This window comes from Vicugna pacos, chromosome 3, assembly GCF_048564905.1.
Source record: "Vicugna pacos chromosome 3, VicPac4, whole genome shotgun sequence".
Taxonomy (NCBI): Eukaryota; Metazoa; Chordata; class Mammalia; order Artiodactyla; family Camelidae; genus Vicugna; species Vicugna pacos.
The window spans coordinates 110,884,254-110,902,227 of NC_132989.1; the positions used below are offsets into that span (position 1 = coordinate 110,884,254).

The 17,974-nt window shown below is 37.0% G+C and overlaps 1 protein-coding gene across 1 annotated transcript in view; it reads left to right on the plus strand.

The window, feature by feature from the left end:
* The window catches only part of DNAH5 (dynein axonemal heavy chain 5), a 234,944-nt gene that overhangs the window by 89,322 nt on the left and 127,648 nt on the right, over positions 1-17,974 (plus strand). The window contains exons 22-29 of the mRNA XM_072958846.1: positions 4,576-4,709; positions 9,506-9,707; positions 10,294-10,529; positions 11,866-12,084; positions 13,142-13,204; positions 13,507-13,745; positions 14,646-14,886; positions 16,970-17,169. Of these exons, the coding sequence (XP_072814947.1) occupies positions 4,576-4,709; positions 9,506-9,707; positions 10,294-10,529; positions 11,866-12,084; positions 13,142-13,204; positions 13,507-13,745; positions 14,646-14,886; positions 16,970-17,169 (1,534 nt within the window). The remainder of the gene's footprint in view (positions 1-4,575; positions 4,710-9,505; positions 9,708-10,293; positions 10,530-11,865; positions 12,085-13,141; positions 13,205-13,506; positions 13,746-14,645; positions 14,887-16,969; positions 17,170-17,974) is intronic.

Here is a 17,974-nt window from a genome sequence, read left to right on the forward strand (position 1 = left end):
TTGAGAGATATTTTTGTATTTTGACTCAATATGCATCCTGTTTTGCTAACATGCTGTGATTTTTTTGCTGTATATCTCATGGTTTTCATTTATATTTTATAATATTAAGGAGCATAGGACATCCAAGTTGCTAATGATAGTCCTACAAATATCTTCTTTTTTTTTTAGCTTTATGTTTTATTTGTTACTTAATTATTTTATGTTGAGGGGGAAGGTAACTAGGTTTATTTATTTTAGAGGAGGTACTGGGGATTGAACCCAGGACCTCATGCATGCTAAGCAAGTGCTCTACCACATGAGCTATACCCTCCCCCAACTACAAACTTCTTTTAAATCAACTGTGCAAACAGCAGAGCTTGTGTAACTGTCAATTAGCGCTCATATCCCTTGGGATGTTAAGTAAACTAACCATGAGGAAGAAACTGAAACAAGTTCTTCTTTAAGATAATCTGTTACTGAGGAAGATGAAAACAGTTTAAAACAACTTTATCCAGAAATTACATTATTTATTTAAGATAAAAATCATATGTTATTATGTTAATTTTAATTTTTATATTATTTGGGAACATTTCTTAACTTCTTGGAATAGTTTAAAATTCAGAATTTTCTAACCTCAAAATATATTCAATCATGAATTATATCTTAAATTGAGAGGAAAAATGTTAAATGAAAAATTGTTCATGTATTTTTGTCATGACAAAAGAGAGTTAAAAAAAGGAAGTAAGCTGCACTTTCTGAAAATAACAGCTTTGAGATATAATTTAGGTAATATAAGCTCACAGTGAAAAAAAAGTGACAATGAATATATGTATGTTCATCTATAACTGAAAATTGTGCTCTACATTGGAATTTGACACAACATTGTAAAATGACTATAACTCAATAAAAAAATGTGAAAACAATTTAGATAATATAAAATTCACTCTTTTAAAGTGTAGAATTCAGTGGTTTTTAGTAATTCCCCCAAAGAAACCCTGTACTGATTAGCAGTCAATCTCCATTTCCTCCCCTCAACCTCTGACAACCACTAATTCAGTTTCTGTCTTGATGGATTTGCCAATTCTGGACATTTCATAAGTCAGTCTGAGAAGTATTGAAATGAGATTTAAAAGGACTGAAATAATACAAAGTATACCTTCCAAACACAGTGAAATAAAATTAAAAATCAGTAACAGGTGATTTGGGAAATTCACAAGTACATACAAATTAAATAACACACTCTTAAATAACCAATCAGAAAAAGAAGAAATCACAAAGGAGATTAGGTAATAGTTATAGGATAAGTGCAAAGACAATCACAAAATGCCGAAACTTATGAAATGCAGTTAGAACAGAGCTTAGAGGGAAATTTATAATCTTGAACACAGATACTACAAAATAAGAAATGTCTCTAATCAGTAACCTCACCTTCTATTTTAAGAAATTTATCTTCAAGATCACTGATTCTTTCTTCTAAAAGCTAAAATCTGTTGAGCCCTGCAAATGAACTTTCATTACATTTATTGTTCTTCTCAACTTGAGAATTTGTATTTGATTTGCTTCTCTATTTCTATCTCATTATTGATTGTCTCTATTTTGTGAGACATACTTCTCATACTTTCTTTTAATTCCTTGGATAGGGTTTTCTGTAGTCCTTTGAACATGCCTTAATAGCTGATTTAAAATTTTTGCCTAAGTTTATTTAGGCCCCATTTCTTTGTTTTTCCTTGTTTCCTTTGCATTAGGCAACAGATCCAAAAAGACATTGCTGTGACTTATCTCAAGGAGTGTTCTGCCTATGTTTTCTTCTAGAGTTTTGTGGTTCCTGGTCTTACTTGTAGCTCTTTAATCCGTTTTGAGTTTATTTTTGTAATGATGCACCCATTAGCAAAGGAAACCATCAACAAAACAAAAAGACAATCTACTGAATGGGAGAAAATATTTGGAAATGATATGACCAAGAAGGGGTTAATATCCCAAATACATAAATAGTACATACAACTCAATGTCAAAAAAACCCAGCCAGATTAAAAAATGATCAGAAGACCTAAACAGACATTTTTCCAAAGAAGACAGCAGGCATGTGAAAAGATGCTCAACATTGCTAATTATCAGAGAAATGCAAATTAAAACTGTAATGAGATATCATCTCACACCTGTTAGAATGGCCATCATCCGAAACAAAAACAAAAACAAAAACAAAAACAAAAACAAAGAAACAATCAATAATGTAAATAACAAATGTTAGCAAGGATGTAGAGTAATGAACTTTCTTACCCTGTTGGCGGGAGTGTAAACTCATACAGCCACTGTGGAAAACAGTACAGAGGTTCCTCAAAAAATTGAAAATAGAGCTACTGTATGACCCAGCATTTCCACTCCTGGGTATATATCTGGAAAAATGAACACTAATTCAAAAAATACCTGGACCCCAGTGTTCATAGCAGCACTGTTTACAATAGCCAGAAAGCAACCCACGTGCCCACAGACCACTGAGTTAAGAAGATGTGGCATATATGTACAATGCAATACTCAGCCATAAAAAAATGAAATTTTGTCATTGGCAACAAGATGGATGGACCTGGAGGGTAATTTGCTTAGTGAAATAAGTCAGACAGAGAAAGCCAAATACCATATGTCATCACTTATATGTGGAATCTAAAAAATAAAACAAATGAAAGAATATAGCAAAACAGAAACAGACTTACAGATGATACGGAACAAGCTAGTAGTTACCAGTGGAAAGAGGAAAGAGGGAAGAGGCAAGATAGGGGTATGGATTAAGAGATACAAACTACTATGTACAAAATAAATAAATAAACTACAAGGATCTATACAGACCAGGGAATATAGCCAATATTTTATAGTAACTTTAAAATAGAATATAATCTGTAAGAAATCTGAGTCACTATGTTGTACATCTGAATCTAATATAATATTGTTAGTCAACTAAAAGTTGATCGAAAGTCAATCAAAAGTTTTTTGTCTAGTAATTCCATTAGTGGGCTTTCTCATGTACAGTTTCTGTTGGCTATTTTTGGTTTTGTGTGTGGTTACCACCCTTCTGTATCTTTGCTTGTCTCACAGTTTTTATTTTTGTTAAAAACTTAATACTTTAAAGAGTATAATGTGGCAACTCTGAAATCCGATTCTTTTCCCCAGGATCTGCTGTTGTTACTGTTTGTTTCTTTATTGACTTCCCTGGACTAATTCTGTAAAATTCGTCCTCCCTGTGGAGTGCACCAGTGAGGTCTCTGCTTGGTTAGTTTAACAGTTAACTATGATTGCACAGAAATTTCCTTTAATGCTTTGAACCAGTAAGTCTTCCACCCTTTGCCTAGGGATTTGTGTGTGCATTGGAGCACCTGAAAGCTCGAGAAGTTTTCATCGCTGCCCTAGCCTTTATTTACTGTCTGGGCAAGACCTCAGTTCAGCCAGAGTGAAAGACTAGGGCATTTTTGGGTCTTTCCTGGGCATGTGCACAACTGTGTACAGAAGCATGACCTTCTAGAGCCCTGGGAACATGTCAGGGTCTCACAGTGCCTTTTGTGGACATCTCATTCCCCAAACCTCTCGTTTGCCTCAACTGATATATCATTGCCTCAGGCAGCTGTGAAGTTAATTGTCACTGATCTTTTTAAAAACATTAAAAAATTACTTTATATTATTTTCTGTAGTGGAGGTGCTGGGGATTGAACCCATGCTAAGCACACACTCTACCACTGAGCTATACACTCCTCTCCCCCAGGTCTTTTTTTTTTTTTAATTGAAGTGTAGTTGACTTGCAATGTTAGTTTCAGGTGTACAACACAGTGACTTGATATTTTTGACGTTATGAAATGATCACCACTCTGCGTCTGGTTACCATCTGTTGCCATACAGAGGGATTACGACATTATTGACTCTGTTCCTTATGCAGTACACTATATCCTGTGACTGGAGGTTTGTACATCTGAATCCCTTTTATCTATTTTGCCCACCCCCTACCCACATACCCTCTGGCAGTCATGAATTTCTTCTCTGTCTCTGAGTCTGTTTCTGTTTTGTTCTGATTATTGTCTGACAATCGCCTTGGGGACAGGGATTTTTCTCAGGTCAAATACAGATAAAGTCTTTGACTGGGACTTTCCCAGGGAGTTTCCAGAAAGTCAAATGGTGAATTCTATGGGACGTCTTGAGGCGCTGTAAACCCAGGCTGGCCCCTCTGGCGGCTGCTAGGCTGCTGTGCGGTTTTCACAGCCACAGTGGTTCTCCAAGCACTCCTGTTTCTCAGGGCCACCACACAGCCAGCGGGCAGTGGGCGTAGAACAAGTTCAAAACCTCATAAAACTCACTGTTGTTACCAAAATTCCCCAAATTTTTTCTTGAGGAAACAAACACTCCTTGAAGTGTTGGAAGCTTTGGTTAATTTCCAGAGTCCTTCAAAAACTGATATTGACAAATTTCCCCAGTGTTTTCAATTGCTTTTATAAAGATTTTCTGGGGTCCTTACTTTACTGTTACAGAAATCCCCTCACCTTTTAAAAGCATGTGCCCTGTGCTGTTGATATAAATGTTTTTGTCTTTTCTTTCTTTTCTTTTTTTTTTTGCTTTTAGATACCTTTGAGGTAGCATCTGTAAACTTACCCATTCCTGTGCAAGCCAGGAACTACTATAAGAATGTGTCTGAAAACAAAGAGATTGTAAAATTAGTCTCTGTGCTTAGCACAATCATCAACTCCACCAAAAAGGTATGCCAAGAGGGTTCTTAGCCAGGGCTCTGTGCTGTACAACATGTGTCTGTGTGAAGTTGAGTGGAAAAGCTCGTCCTCCATGGATCCTGGGTCTTACCCACTCTGCCTCCAGAGAGCAGCTTACGGAATCTCGTATGTGCCCAGCAAATGTTTGTTTAACTAAAGATTTTTTATTCTAGATTGCAAGGGGAAAGAGAACTGTTATTTTTGTGTTTTATATTGTCTTCTGTTGAGTGCCTTTAAACTATTTATGTAGTTACATAGTATAAATAAATCTGTTAAAAAATTGATATGTCAAACCACAAACTGGACTGGTACGGTAATCCACCTTCAAAGAGTCAGTGATGCTAAAGCTGACTTGTATCATTTGAAATAGAATAAGATTTACACTCAATTTTTCATATTTGTGTAGTCAGGCAAATCTTATAAACTATCAGATGAAAATTTATCTGTATAGTCATGTGGATATAATACTGAGAATATTAAAAATATTAATATTATCAACACAAACTTTTACTGGACTTGGATATAAACTCAAATTAATTTTTTCTTACAACTTGCTTTTCTCTCAATTATTTTTCTGTTTTTGTGGTCAAAAAGGTTCAAAATCATGAAGTCAATTTCTACATAAGAAAAAATCTACATTCACATGGCCACTAAAACCTGCTGACTCTTTAAAACTGTTTCTCAGTGTTGAGGGCACAGTTACTACTCAGTAAATACATCTATCTTTTCTGTTACTCAGTTTTGATAGAATGAGTTTCATTTGTTTGCAAGTGTTTTGAAAAGCTGCCTTTGCTGTCACCATGTGAGGAAATGTTAAGTTTAGTTTTAATGTGTTCCTAAGGGGGCTGGAAGCTTTTGCATTTATGCATTTTCAATTTTCCTTTCTTAATGTATTGAAGGTCCTGCATTTAATTTTGCCCTAGGATAAGTGTTCACATAATTCAATTTAATAAATGTCTGTCTAGTGCTTAGTTTATCAAGCTCTGTTCTAAATGATAAAGGTAAGTAGAGTAGTCTCTGATGATAATAAACATTCAAATATGTTTTCAAGTGTCTCAGTAATCAGAAAATACAATAAAATAAATCAATAATAAAGTCCATTCTTTCCTCTGAATATAAAGCAGCCACTATTATGAAAACCTAAGAGTAAGACAGTAGTTGAAATCAATATACTACTGGCAACAAATCTGTGTCATTTTTGTTCCATTTGCCTTTATATCATATGGAGGAGATGTATGGATCTTACGTCTTCCTTAAAATAATAGAAAGGGTTGGCACTTAGAATAACTTGAAAGACCTTTTTCACACTGATAGGATGGCCAAACTGTTTCTGGAAGAATATATGCATACTTGGCCATAGTGCTAGACATGGCCACCACAGCCATAAACCCTTCTGAATGATTCTTCCTCAACCACAGAATATCCTCTGATCCTAGCCCCTTTCCTCTGGCCACAGCTGATTGGATCAGAATGTAAACCTGACCACAGCTCATACAACTCAATAACAAAAAACAAAAACCCAATCAAAAGATGGACAGAAGACCTACATAGACATTTCTTCAAAGAAGACATACAGATGGCCAACAGGCACATGAAAAGGTGCTCAACTTTGCTAATTATTAGAGAAATGCAAATCAAAACTACAGTGATGTATCACCTCACACCTGTCAGAATGGCCACCATTAAAAAAATCTACAAATAATATATGTTGGAGAAGGTGTGGAGAAAACGGAACCCTCCTACATTTTCTGTGGAATGTAAATTGGTGGAACAACCATGGAAAACAGTATGGAGGTTGCTTAAAAAATTAAAAATAGAGTTACCATATGATCCAGCAATCCTACTCTTGGGCGTATATCTGGAGAAAACTGTTATTTGAAAAGATACACATACCCCAATGTTCATAACAGCACTATTTGCAATAACCAAGACATGGAAGCCATCTAAATATCCATTGATAGATGTATAAATAAAAAATATGTCATATATATATATATCTACACACACACACACACACACACACACACACACACACACACACAATGGAATACTACTCAGCCATAAAAAAGAACAAATTAATGCCATTTGCAGCAACATGGATGGACCTAGAGATTATCATACTAAGTGAAATGAGTCAGAAAGAAAAAGACAAATATCACATGGTATCACTTATATTGTGGAATCTAAAATGTGACACAAATGAGCTTATTTATGGAACAAAAATAGACTCACAGACATAGAAAACAAACTTATGGTTACCAAAGAAGAAAGGGGGAAGGGATAAATGAGGAGTTTGGGGTAAGAAGATATGAACTACTATATCTAAAATAAACAATGAAGTCCTACTGCATAGCATAGAGAACTATATTCAGTATCTTGTAATAGACCATAATGGAAAAGAATCTGAAAAATAATATATATATATATGTATATATTCAGTTTGTTGTACACCAGAAACTAACACATTGTAAATCAACAATACTTTGTAAATCAACAATACTTCAATTAAAAAAAAAAGAATGTAAATCTGACCTACATTCAGCACGTTCATAGGCTGGCCATCGACTTATAACACTGCCTGGCTTGACGCGATGGGCTGGACCAAACACTCAAAATAGCCTTGGCAATTAAAATAACTTAAGTAGAGCAGCCCTACATATGTAGTTCATGTAATTTTTCCTTTAGACACTAGGTTACCTATGCTTTCATAAGTTCCAATTTAATAAAGACAGACACTTTTAGATAAAATAAATGAAAGTCTAAAACTTATCTAGTTAGGGTATGTTCTTAATATTATAAACTATTGGGTGTTGAAAGAGCTCAGGGTCTGGGAATTTCTACCCATATTCAGGAGTCTTTGATAATCTGCAATTCATTCTCCAAACCATCATACAATTGTGAATATGTCTACATGCTGTTGCAGTGCATTCTGAGTGTGCTTGTCAAGCTCTCAGCCCAAGGCAGGGGATCAGTTGTGGCTGGGACAAGTGGTGACAGGCTTAGTTTTCTGCATTTTAATGAGTGAGACATCTCAGTTCTGAGGTTCTGAGGGACATTTTAGCTGCATGTGGGGCGTTGGAGTAAAGTTACTCCTTGCCTTAGTACAGGTTGGTGAAATTTGCTTTAAGTAATTCGACCATTTAGAGTGCTGTTGGTGATGCTCTATTTTTTTTAAATGGTATTTTTTTAAACTCTACTTCAGTTTAAAGATATTTTTCTCATGCAGAAGTAATTCTGAAATGATAACATAAGCCAAGAGAAAAGTTGATTACCATGAAGTATAAACATTAGAAATGAGAAGACAAATTTTAATTATTTTTAGATGATATGATTATGTACCAAATAATCCACGGCTGCTAACCTGAAAAAAAACATGGCCCAGTGAAAGTTAAAAGTCAGTTCAAAGGTAACTGTAGGCATTTCTGCTGTAATACAATAAATATATTCCTGAAAAGCCTGTTTTGCAAAGTTGCACACTTAATATAACATGGATTATGAGAAAAAAGGCTGTGAGACAGACATGCCAAACTTTGGAAATTTCGTAACCAGAGTAGTAACAAAAACAATACCAATCAGAGTAAAATATTAACTTGTTAATGATGTTATAATCAGTATAGAACTTTACTATCAAAAGGTGAAAGAAACTTAGTAGAAGGTGGTATAAGAAAGAGTTGAAAATGCTGAGTTATGGATAAAATATACAAAGATCAAGTCTAACTGTTCAGAAAACATTTTCAAAACAAATTAGTGACCAAATTGACCCGAAAGAAAAAAGTGGCAAAAAGAATTGTGCCCCTGTAGGACTTGCTGCTTTAGTGGGTACAGAACAAAGTGCTGGGACAAATAGCTTTTGATAATGCGACCTTCCCATCAGATTGACATCATTCCCTATTTGCCAGTTGTGAGAGAACCAGTTCATCCTACGGGAGCACACTTTGTAGCAAATAGGATGTTCGCTAAAAACCAGTGTTTTAAGAAAACTTATATGCTATCCATAAAGTTATAAGAATAGTGGGAAAAGATCCTTTTTACAGTAGCAACATCATAGAAAAATATCTAGGAACATACATAATCAGAAATTTGTGGGGTCTTTGTGAAGATTTCTCTAAAACAGAACAAATAATTTAAAAAATAGGAATGGGAAGATTTAGAAATATATACAATGTTTCTGGATGGGCTGATTTAATATTGTATGGATGCCAATCCTTAGCCAATATATGTACATGTTATGTAATTCCACACAATCTTTCAGTGGGGTTTGATGTTGAATATATTCTGTTTGCCCCTCTAGATCTAATCTCCACCCTCTGAATTTAGGGAGCAAGTCAATAGGTTTCCTTTGAGGCTTCCAGCAGATTCAACCAATGAGAGTCTTAGAGGAGCTCTGAGTGAGGGAAGAGACACCTCAGAGCATTTTTTCCTCTCAGCACCACCCGCTCTGTGGCATGATCGTGAACTGTGGTTTTTTGACCTGAGGTCCAGCTCCAGTCCACAGGGCCCTGTCCACAGGAGATTTCATGGATTCTCTCTCTCTCTTTTTCCCCCCTAGAACCTGTCCCCCTCTCTTTTTGGCTAGGGCCAGTAGCAGTTTCATTTGTTAATAATCCTGGGTTACTGTTCACACGATTGTATCTAGTTCCAGTTCTGTGGCATTTTCAACTAGTCACACAGGTCACTAAATGAGACATTTTAATAAATCCCTGGGAACCACCAGCAGTTGACAGGTATTCACATATGTCATGGTGTCATTTCTGATTCTCTACACAAATCTCTTATTTGTATTCTAGGAAGTTATTACATCCATGGATTGCTTCAAACGCTACAACCACATTTGGCAAAAGGAGAAAGAAGAAACAGTTATGACATTTATTATGAAAAACCCCTTGCTTTCTGAATTTGAATCCCAGATTCTCTACTTCCGAAAACTAGAGCAGGAAATTAATGCAGAGCCCGAATACATCTGTGTGGGTGCCCTTGCTCTGTGCACAGGTTGGTTCATCTTCCTCCAGACAGTCATAAAAATCCAGCAGTGTTGTTCTGTCCCTCTACCTAGATTAGCATTCCGGAGAGTTCTAACTCTCTTCAAGATTGACTTTCCTTTTATGAGGCTCAAGATTTAAGACCAATTTGTAGATTTGTTTTTAAGTCCCTTCCACATAATTATTTATTCTGGACTATTTTGAACACTTTGCTGCTAAACCTTGAAATAAGTGCTAATTCAGAGGAGGGATGAATCTATATTTAGAATTAAAATGTACCCTTTTTAAAAAAAAAACCTTTCTTTAAGAAATAACAATAACAAACATTTGAGGCTTATCCCCAAAAGTTTTGATAATGTACTTTTTTAATATTTTTTGGCATTTTGAAATGAGTTCTGAACTGCGGCAAAACAAGCTTGATAAAGTGAATGAATATATAATATTTAGGAAAAACTAACTTTTTTTCCAGTTTGAGCTTTCAGGTGTTAGAGGGCTATCAGCCTGCAAAGTATTTACTATTGGTGAACAGTGGCACTGTGTCTCCTCATACCAGTTCAAGTTTTTCAAACTGAACTGTGGGCACTTGGGTTTTACAGCCGACTTGAAGTTCACCTTGACTGCTGAGACGAAGGCCTGGATGTTTGTCATTGGCCGTCACTGTAACAAAAAATACAGAAGTGAGATGGAAAACATTTTTACACTTGTTGAAGAATTCAATAAGAAACTGAGTCGGCCAATTAAAGACCTTGATGATATTCGAATTGCTATGGCGGCACTGAAGGAAATTAGGGAGCAGCAGATCCCCATTGACTTTCAAGTGGGACCTATCGAGGTAAGTGATAACTGTTTGCTCTATAGAAATGTCTACATTTGTTGGGTACTATTAGCTGAAATATTGACTAGGTCTGGACTGGAGTTACAAATAGATGCTAAACCTAAGAAGAACAATTTTAGTAATGCTAATACCTAACTTTATAGGGTGCCTCAGTTCTAGTCCTTTCCATGGCATCTAAGGGCCCTAAAAGCAGAGCCTAAGATGAGGATTTCTGTACGAGCGATTTATTGATGACATGGGAGCAATGGAGGGAGCACAACAGGAAAGGACGAGGTCAGGGGTGGGAGGAAGCAAAGGGAGGGTGTGATCTTAGCGGTAGACTAACTTCCACTTATTCCCATACGGGTTTCTGGAGCATGACTTACACCACACAGTTGATGCCACCTTGGCAAGGGGGACTGTCCTTTATTTCCCCATATCAGTTGGTCACTGACTATAATCTCCCCATGAGGAGGCCCCTATCGGCTGAGGACAGTTTTCAAGGGGAAGAAGGCAGCTTGATCCCTAAGCCAGCACACCCAACAGTTGGGGATGTAAATACCAGCTGGTAAACAGGACCTGGATGGGGCACTGACAGTGTCCATTCATGGGTTTACCTATCTTAACTCGTTTAATCCTTGCTACAACTTACACACAAGGAAACTGAGGGTCAAATACGTTACACCATTTGATTAATGTTGCACATTACTTTAATAATCACATATTCATTCAGTGTCTATGGGGAAGAGCAATGGTGGGAGAAGAGACCAGAGATTCTTAGGAAAAATCCTTTCTCATGAAAACCAAACTTTACCTCATTTTCATCTTCTAGGCAAGAGACTAGGCCAGGATTTTGCATCCTGAGGGCAATGACTTGGCCCAGGCTCTGATTCAAGTATGCCCTCTTATGTCTTACTGTGGGAGTCTTTTACCAACAAAGTGAAATGGAATGGAGTTAAAACCTGGTTTATTTTGTTATTCTAAAATTAGCGGTTAAATTGTTGGATGTTTTTCATTGACTTGATTTAATTTTGCAGTCTTCAAATACATTTTAGGAGCCTAAGTAAAAAGGCTTTTTGTTTGGATACTGATTTACAGTTTTCAAAATGCATTTTAAGTGATATTTTTCAATATTCAAGAAAATCCTGTGACACAGTCAGCAAATTTTCCCATTTTACAGATGAGGACACTGAAGCTTAGTGACCCAGTTACTCACTTAAGCTTTTCCAAGTTTGCAAGTAGAGTAACTATAAGTCTCTGGGCAGTTTCCTTGTCATGCTGAGCTTTTCCATTCTAATGCTTTAATATGCATCTGACTGGCAGAAATTAAATTTTCCTTTTTTTTTTTTGATAGGAGTCCTATGCCCTACTTAACAAATGTGGGCTTCTGATAACAAAGGAAGAGATGGACAAAGTCGATACTCTGCGTTACACTTGGGAGAAGCTTCTGGCACGTGCCAGTGAAGTTCAGAATGAATTAGTCTCACTGCAGCCCAGTTTCAGGAAAGAACTTGTTAGTACCGTGCAGGTCTTCCTCCAAGACTGTCACCAGTTCTATCTGGACTACGATTTGGTATGACTTGAGCTGTCCCTGTGTGTAATTTGGGGGAAGAGTGAATATAGCATGCAAAATGTAGTTGTGGTTTCAAGATTATATGTCAAATTTAATGAAATCCGCTAGGAATGGAAATTTTATTTTCATGAGAGCAAAGATAGTTCCCTTTCACAATCCTTTTCCCCCTTAGATTTCATCCAGAGACACTTAACAGTAAAATGAAAATTTAAAAGTACTGTTTATATTGTATCATTGGTCTCTTACTGAAGTTGTGGGGTAGCTTTCTAGATTTGTGTGGACAAATACTATTCGTATAGGGTTGTAGTGATCATCCTTCCCAGAGCACCCATTAGTTCAGAAAATACTTAGAACTGCCCTTGGTGCTGAAAATGCAAAAGTGGCCAAGTCAGATGGAGTTCATATTTTAATCATACATATATAAGTTTCAGTGCAGAATTTTCTACACGGAATATGTTGTGTAAGGACACCATTTCCAGCCAATTATAATGTTTTACAGAAAGGAAATATGTAGCCTATAGGGTAAAATTTGTGTATATTAACTAGTAGCATACAAACCACAAAGTGAATGAAGTTAGGAGACTGGATTCATGCACCAACTTCACGGATAAAGAAGCACAGAAATCCAGATATTTAAGATGGTCTATTGTAGGAAAACCTGATTGTAATGTTAATATTACAGGCCACTTTACAAAAAGATTAGAGTGGTGAACTCTGTGAGGTATCTGGCATTAGTGTTTTAGGTCAAAACCAGACATTGTGTGTGCTTCCTACAGAATAGTTATTGACCCTTCTTTGCCTGTGTCCCCTAATATGTTTAATTTTCAAAATTTCTTCACATATGGAAGTTGTGGCATTAACTTGGCTTTTTTTGGCCTTGAAAATATTTCCAAATGAGTCACTTTCCTGAGTCCTTTTCTATAAATAAAAAACTAAGTTTCCTATCATGTACATGACATACATGAGAACTAAGTTTGATATCCAAATACTTTGAGCTCATGAAATTTGTATGCAAACACTTCATTTATTTTATGTTTATTTTAACGTGTTGTTTCAGAATGGGCCAATGGCAAGCGGCTTGAAACCCCAGGAAGCCAGTGACAGGCTTATCATGTTCCAGGTGACCTTTTTAGTTTTTTTGACCTTCCATACAACCAAAACCTTAATGTATTTTAAACACATACATTTTTCCCCTTAATATAGAGAAGCCCATTGTGGAATATAGTATGTAGTTACATTAAAAAAATATGATTTGGTATGGTTATAATTAGAATTGGTTTCTATGTAATTAAATATACTCATTTAGTGTTCTTACTTACCTGTGCTCAGAGATCATGCATCATTTGCCAATCTTTTTTTTTATTTGTATGTTTATTCATGTGTGAATCATTTCTGATGAGTTTTCACTTGTATTTTTATTAGAATCAGTTTGATAATATCTATCGGAAATACCTCACCTATACTGGGGGAGAGGAGCTTTTTGGCTTGCCAGTTACACAGTATCCCCAGCTTCTCGAAATCAAGAAGCAACTAAATCTTCTACAGAAAGTATACACTCTGTACAACAGCGTCATAGAAACTGTAGATAGCTATCACGATATCCTTTGGTCAGAAGTGAATATTGAAAAAATCAACAGTGAACTTTTAGAGTTCCAGAACAGGTGAGAAATTAAGTGTTTAGCATGCCCAGAGCTCTTGAACCTCAAATGCTTTCCTCTTTGATAGGCTGTCAAGTTCTTTTTTCACTCAGATGTTTCAAAAGCACAACGTACTGCATTGCTCTTGTCCGTTGACATCACCCTTGTCAAACACTATTTATTAATTACCCTTGTGTGTACCTGGTGAGACAAGCACATCCTTTAAACCTGGATGAATCTTGTCAGGGGCTTTTCTGCAGCTTAGAGGGAGCTGATCTCTATTTATATTACAGTTACCAAACATTTGAAGTTTGTGTTAGATGATTTCCTGGAATAAAAGCAAGAACCCTGTGATTTTTCTACATCCTTTAAGTGTTGAACCCAAAGAAAATGGAGGGTCATTTGTTGTGTTTTTCAGTTGACAGCCTAGTACACTGTGCTGTGCTTTGTACTTAGTAGGGTCTCAATATGTGTTTGTAGAATTGAGTTGAATTGGGAAGTACCCCTGTCCTTTCAAATAATGCCTTTTATGTAGTTAATTTTTATGAGGGAATTGAAAAAAAATCATTCCTGATTGGAAGGAGCAATGTTCTATAATGCGAAAGTATATTATAAACAGCTATTCTCTGAGTCATGAGATTTACAAATGTGATAGGTATTCAAAGCGACTATTTTTGATAGAAGTGCAGTCAGTCAGTCTTGGACTGCAGACATCTGGGCTTATATTCAAATGATCTTTCGCACTGGCTTTTCTTTTTTTTTTACTGAAGTACATACAGTTAGTTATGATGTGTCAATTTCTGGTTTCAGCACAATGTCCCAGTTGTGCATAAACATACATATATTCATTTTCATATTCTTTTTTATTAAACGTTACTGCAAGGTATTGAACATAGTTCCCTACATATTGGCTTTTCTTTGCAGATGTAGGAAGCTACCCCGGGCCTTGAAGGACTGGCAGGCTTTTTTGGATTTGAAGAAGACCATTGATGACTTCAGCGAGTGCTGCCCATTGCTGGAGCACATGGCCAGTAAGGCCATGATGGAGAGGCACTGGAAAAGGATAGCTGCTCTCACTGGGCACAGTTTAGATGTGGGGAATGAAACTTTTAAGTTAAGAAATATCATGGAGGCACCGCTTCTGAAATACAAAGAGGAAATAGAGGTACACTGATGGAGGGTACAATGTGGTGGGAAATTAGAAGGTTCCGTGGGATGTATTTGGTAGTATTCCTACATTGTGGACTGTTGGAGCAGCGAATCATGCTAGGACAATTAAAACTCCTTTCCTGACATTCAGCTATTAATTCCTTCAACAATGTTTAGGAGACAGGTTCTGTGTTAAGTGCTGGGGATATAAGAATGCATTCCTGCATATAATTAAATAATTATACAAATAAAGGTAGAGTTACAAGCTGCGGTAAATGCCATTGACCACTGAAGTGGAAGTATGCTGCTCCATGAGGGCCTCTGATAATGGGGCTGGACCTGTCTAGGGGTCAGGGGAGAGCAATGAAGGTTAGGGAGACTGGGGTGTGTGTGCATGACTGCTGGGCAAAGACAGTGTGCTTGTGTGGGGAGGTGATGAGGGGCTTGGAAAGTACAAAAAAGACAATGTCAGGCAGATGGAACAACATGTGTGAAGGTTCTGAGGTATTTGGGGCACCAGAAGGCCAGGGTGGCTGAGGCATGGAAAGCGGGGAGAAAGGAGACAGCTAAGGATGGGGAGATGGAGTGGGGCTAGAACATGCCATTGATTTCAGTCTTTGGAGCAGTAGGAGGCCATCTGGGAGATGCATTTTGAGCAGGGGATGACATGGTATTTCATTTTGTGATGATCACTCTGGTCGCTGTGAGGAGGAAGGACTGGAGGAGGCCATGGGGCAATGCTGGGAAGACCAATTGGGAGGTTATACAAATATCCCAGGCAAGAGATAATGATGGTCAGATGAGGTGGCAGGAAGCGAAGCTGGAGAGGGGAGAAAAGATTGACGAGACAGGAGGAAAACTGGGTAGACTTTGACGATGGAGAGAACATGGTAGAGAAATGGGGGCGAGCTAAGGATGAACTCCAGCTTTCTTGTTGAGAGATCTAGGTGGATGATGGTGCTTGTCACTGAGACAGGGAATATTGGAAGGGAATCAGGTGGCATGACAAGGTGCAAAGACTATGAGCTTGATTTAGGGCATGAGTTTGATATTTCACAGACTGTGTCTGGGGTTCCCTTGATGCATCCAAGCAGAGAAGCCCAGTAGGCAGATGAATCTGGATCTATTCAGAGAGGCAGTGCAGTGCGAGACAAGAAGAGGGCAAGGAAGTGTTTGACCAATGGTCCAGGAGAAGATAAGGCTGCAGAGAAGACAGAGAAAGTGATTGGAGAGCTGGGAAGAAGTCAGGTTTCTGTTAATTCCCTCCTCTCGTACTGCATTGATTTGACTTTAGAGTTAAATCAGAGACACGTTAAAGTTTGTCTTTGATTAAAGCTTCAAAATTTAAAAGACTATTGCATATCTGTTTTTAATCTTAATTTTTTATAGAGATATAATTTATGTTTAACATTATGTAACTTTAAGATGTGCAGCGTATTATTTGATACATTTATATGGCAACATAATCACCATTGTAACATTGGCTAGTAACTCTATCTCATGTATCATTTCTTTTAGTGGTGGGAACAATTGAGATCCAGTCTGTTAGCAAATTTAACATTTATAATATAGTTTTTAATCTGTAATCACTGTAGCATAGATTAGAACTCTAGAACTTATTTAACTATTAGTTGTGAATAGGTATAACATCTCTCCCATTGCCCCACCCCCAGCCGCTGATTAACTACCATTCCACTTTCTGTTTTTTTCAAGGTTTTTTTTTTTTTTTAAAGATTCCACATTCAAGGGCTGTCATATAGTATTTGTCTTTGTCTGACTTACTTCACCCAACGTACTCAAGGTCCATCCATGCTGTCACAAGTAGCAGGATTTCTCTTTTTTTTTTTTCACGGCCAAATCATATTTCACTGTTGTGTTATCTTTTCTGTCATCTTTCTTTCTGGACTAGTTTGGTGGGCAATTTTACAAATTAGGGTAAATCTATATCTACATAGACACCATTTATTATATTGCAGTTTAGGTCAAGAAATATAAGTGTATTTAGAGACGTATAAAGCAAAAGATAGGACCTCTGCTGATCAAGACTATTCAAGAAGCACGTGTGCCTTTCATGTGATAAAATGATAAAATTTTAATAGGACATCTGTATCAGTGCGGTGAAAGAGAGAGACATTGAGCGAAAGCTGAAGCAAGTGATTAATGAATGGGACCACAAAACATTCACATTTGGCAGCTTTAAAACCCGCGGAGAGCTCCTCTTGCGAGGAGACAGTACGTCAGAAATCATCGCCAGCATGGAGGACAGCTTGATGTTGCTGGGCTCCCTCCTGAGCAACAGGTAGGGGAACCATCCATCCTTTCCCTGAGATTTGAGAACCACACTAGCAAACACGTCAAGGGAAATTGATCAAAAAATGCAGCAATGCCCCTTGTACAATTTATTCAGCATTAAAAGTACTTGTTTTAATTTTAGCCTTTGGCACAGCACAGATAACACTGTTTCTATTTAATTATCCTCTACTTGTGGGATGTGTCTGGGACCATCAGTTGGACGAAATAATGCAACATGTAATTAAGCACTCGCATCTCACGGAACATTTCAGCTTCACTTCTGACAAGCCTCACTGCACAGCTGACAGCTCAACAGGCTCTAGATTCCAGGGGGAAAATTATTCTGAATTTTAGAATAATTATGCTACTTGGAAAACCTTTTTGCCAACATCTGTGGACTAGACACTCTCAGTTGGGTACATACTTTAATGTGATGACAGATTAAGATAGAAAATGAATTTCATTCATAAACAGAAGTAAAACAGCACAGACCAATGCCAGCCTAACGTTTCCATTTGACAGTAACAGCAGAGCCGTCATGCTTTGGACATGCAAGCCAGAGACTCATAAACTTAGATTTCCTTGGTTCAATGCTTCCTTTTGCTTTTTCTGAAATAATTTTTTGTTCACCAGGATTTTCTCGAGTAAATGGTAATGGTGTAAAATGTGGATATCATTGAGATATGAATTTTTGTACTATTCTATCTTTAAAATGTCATTCTATCCTCTGTGAATGTGTGTGTCAATCATTTTAACATAGGAAATAATAACCACCTAATACTGTTTTGATAAAAATTCGTCTATTTTACTTG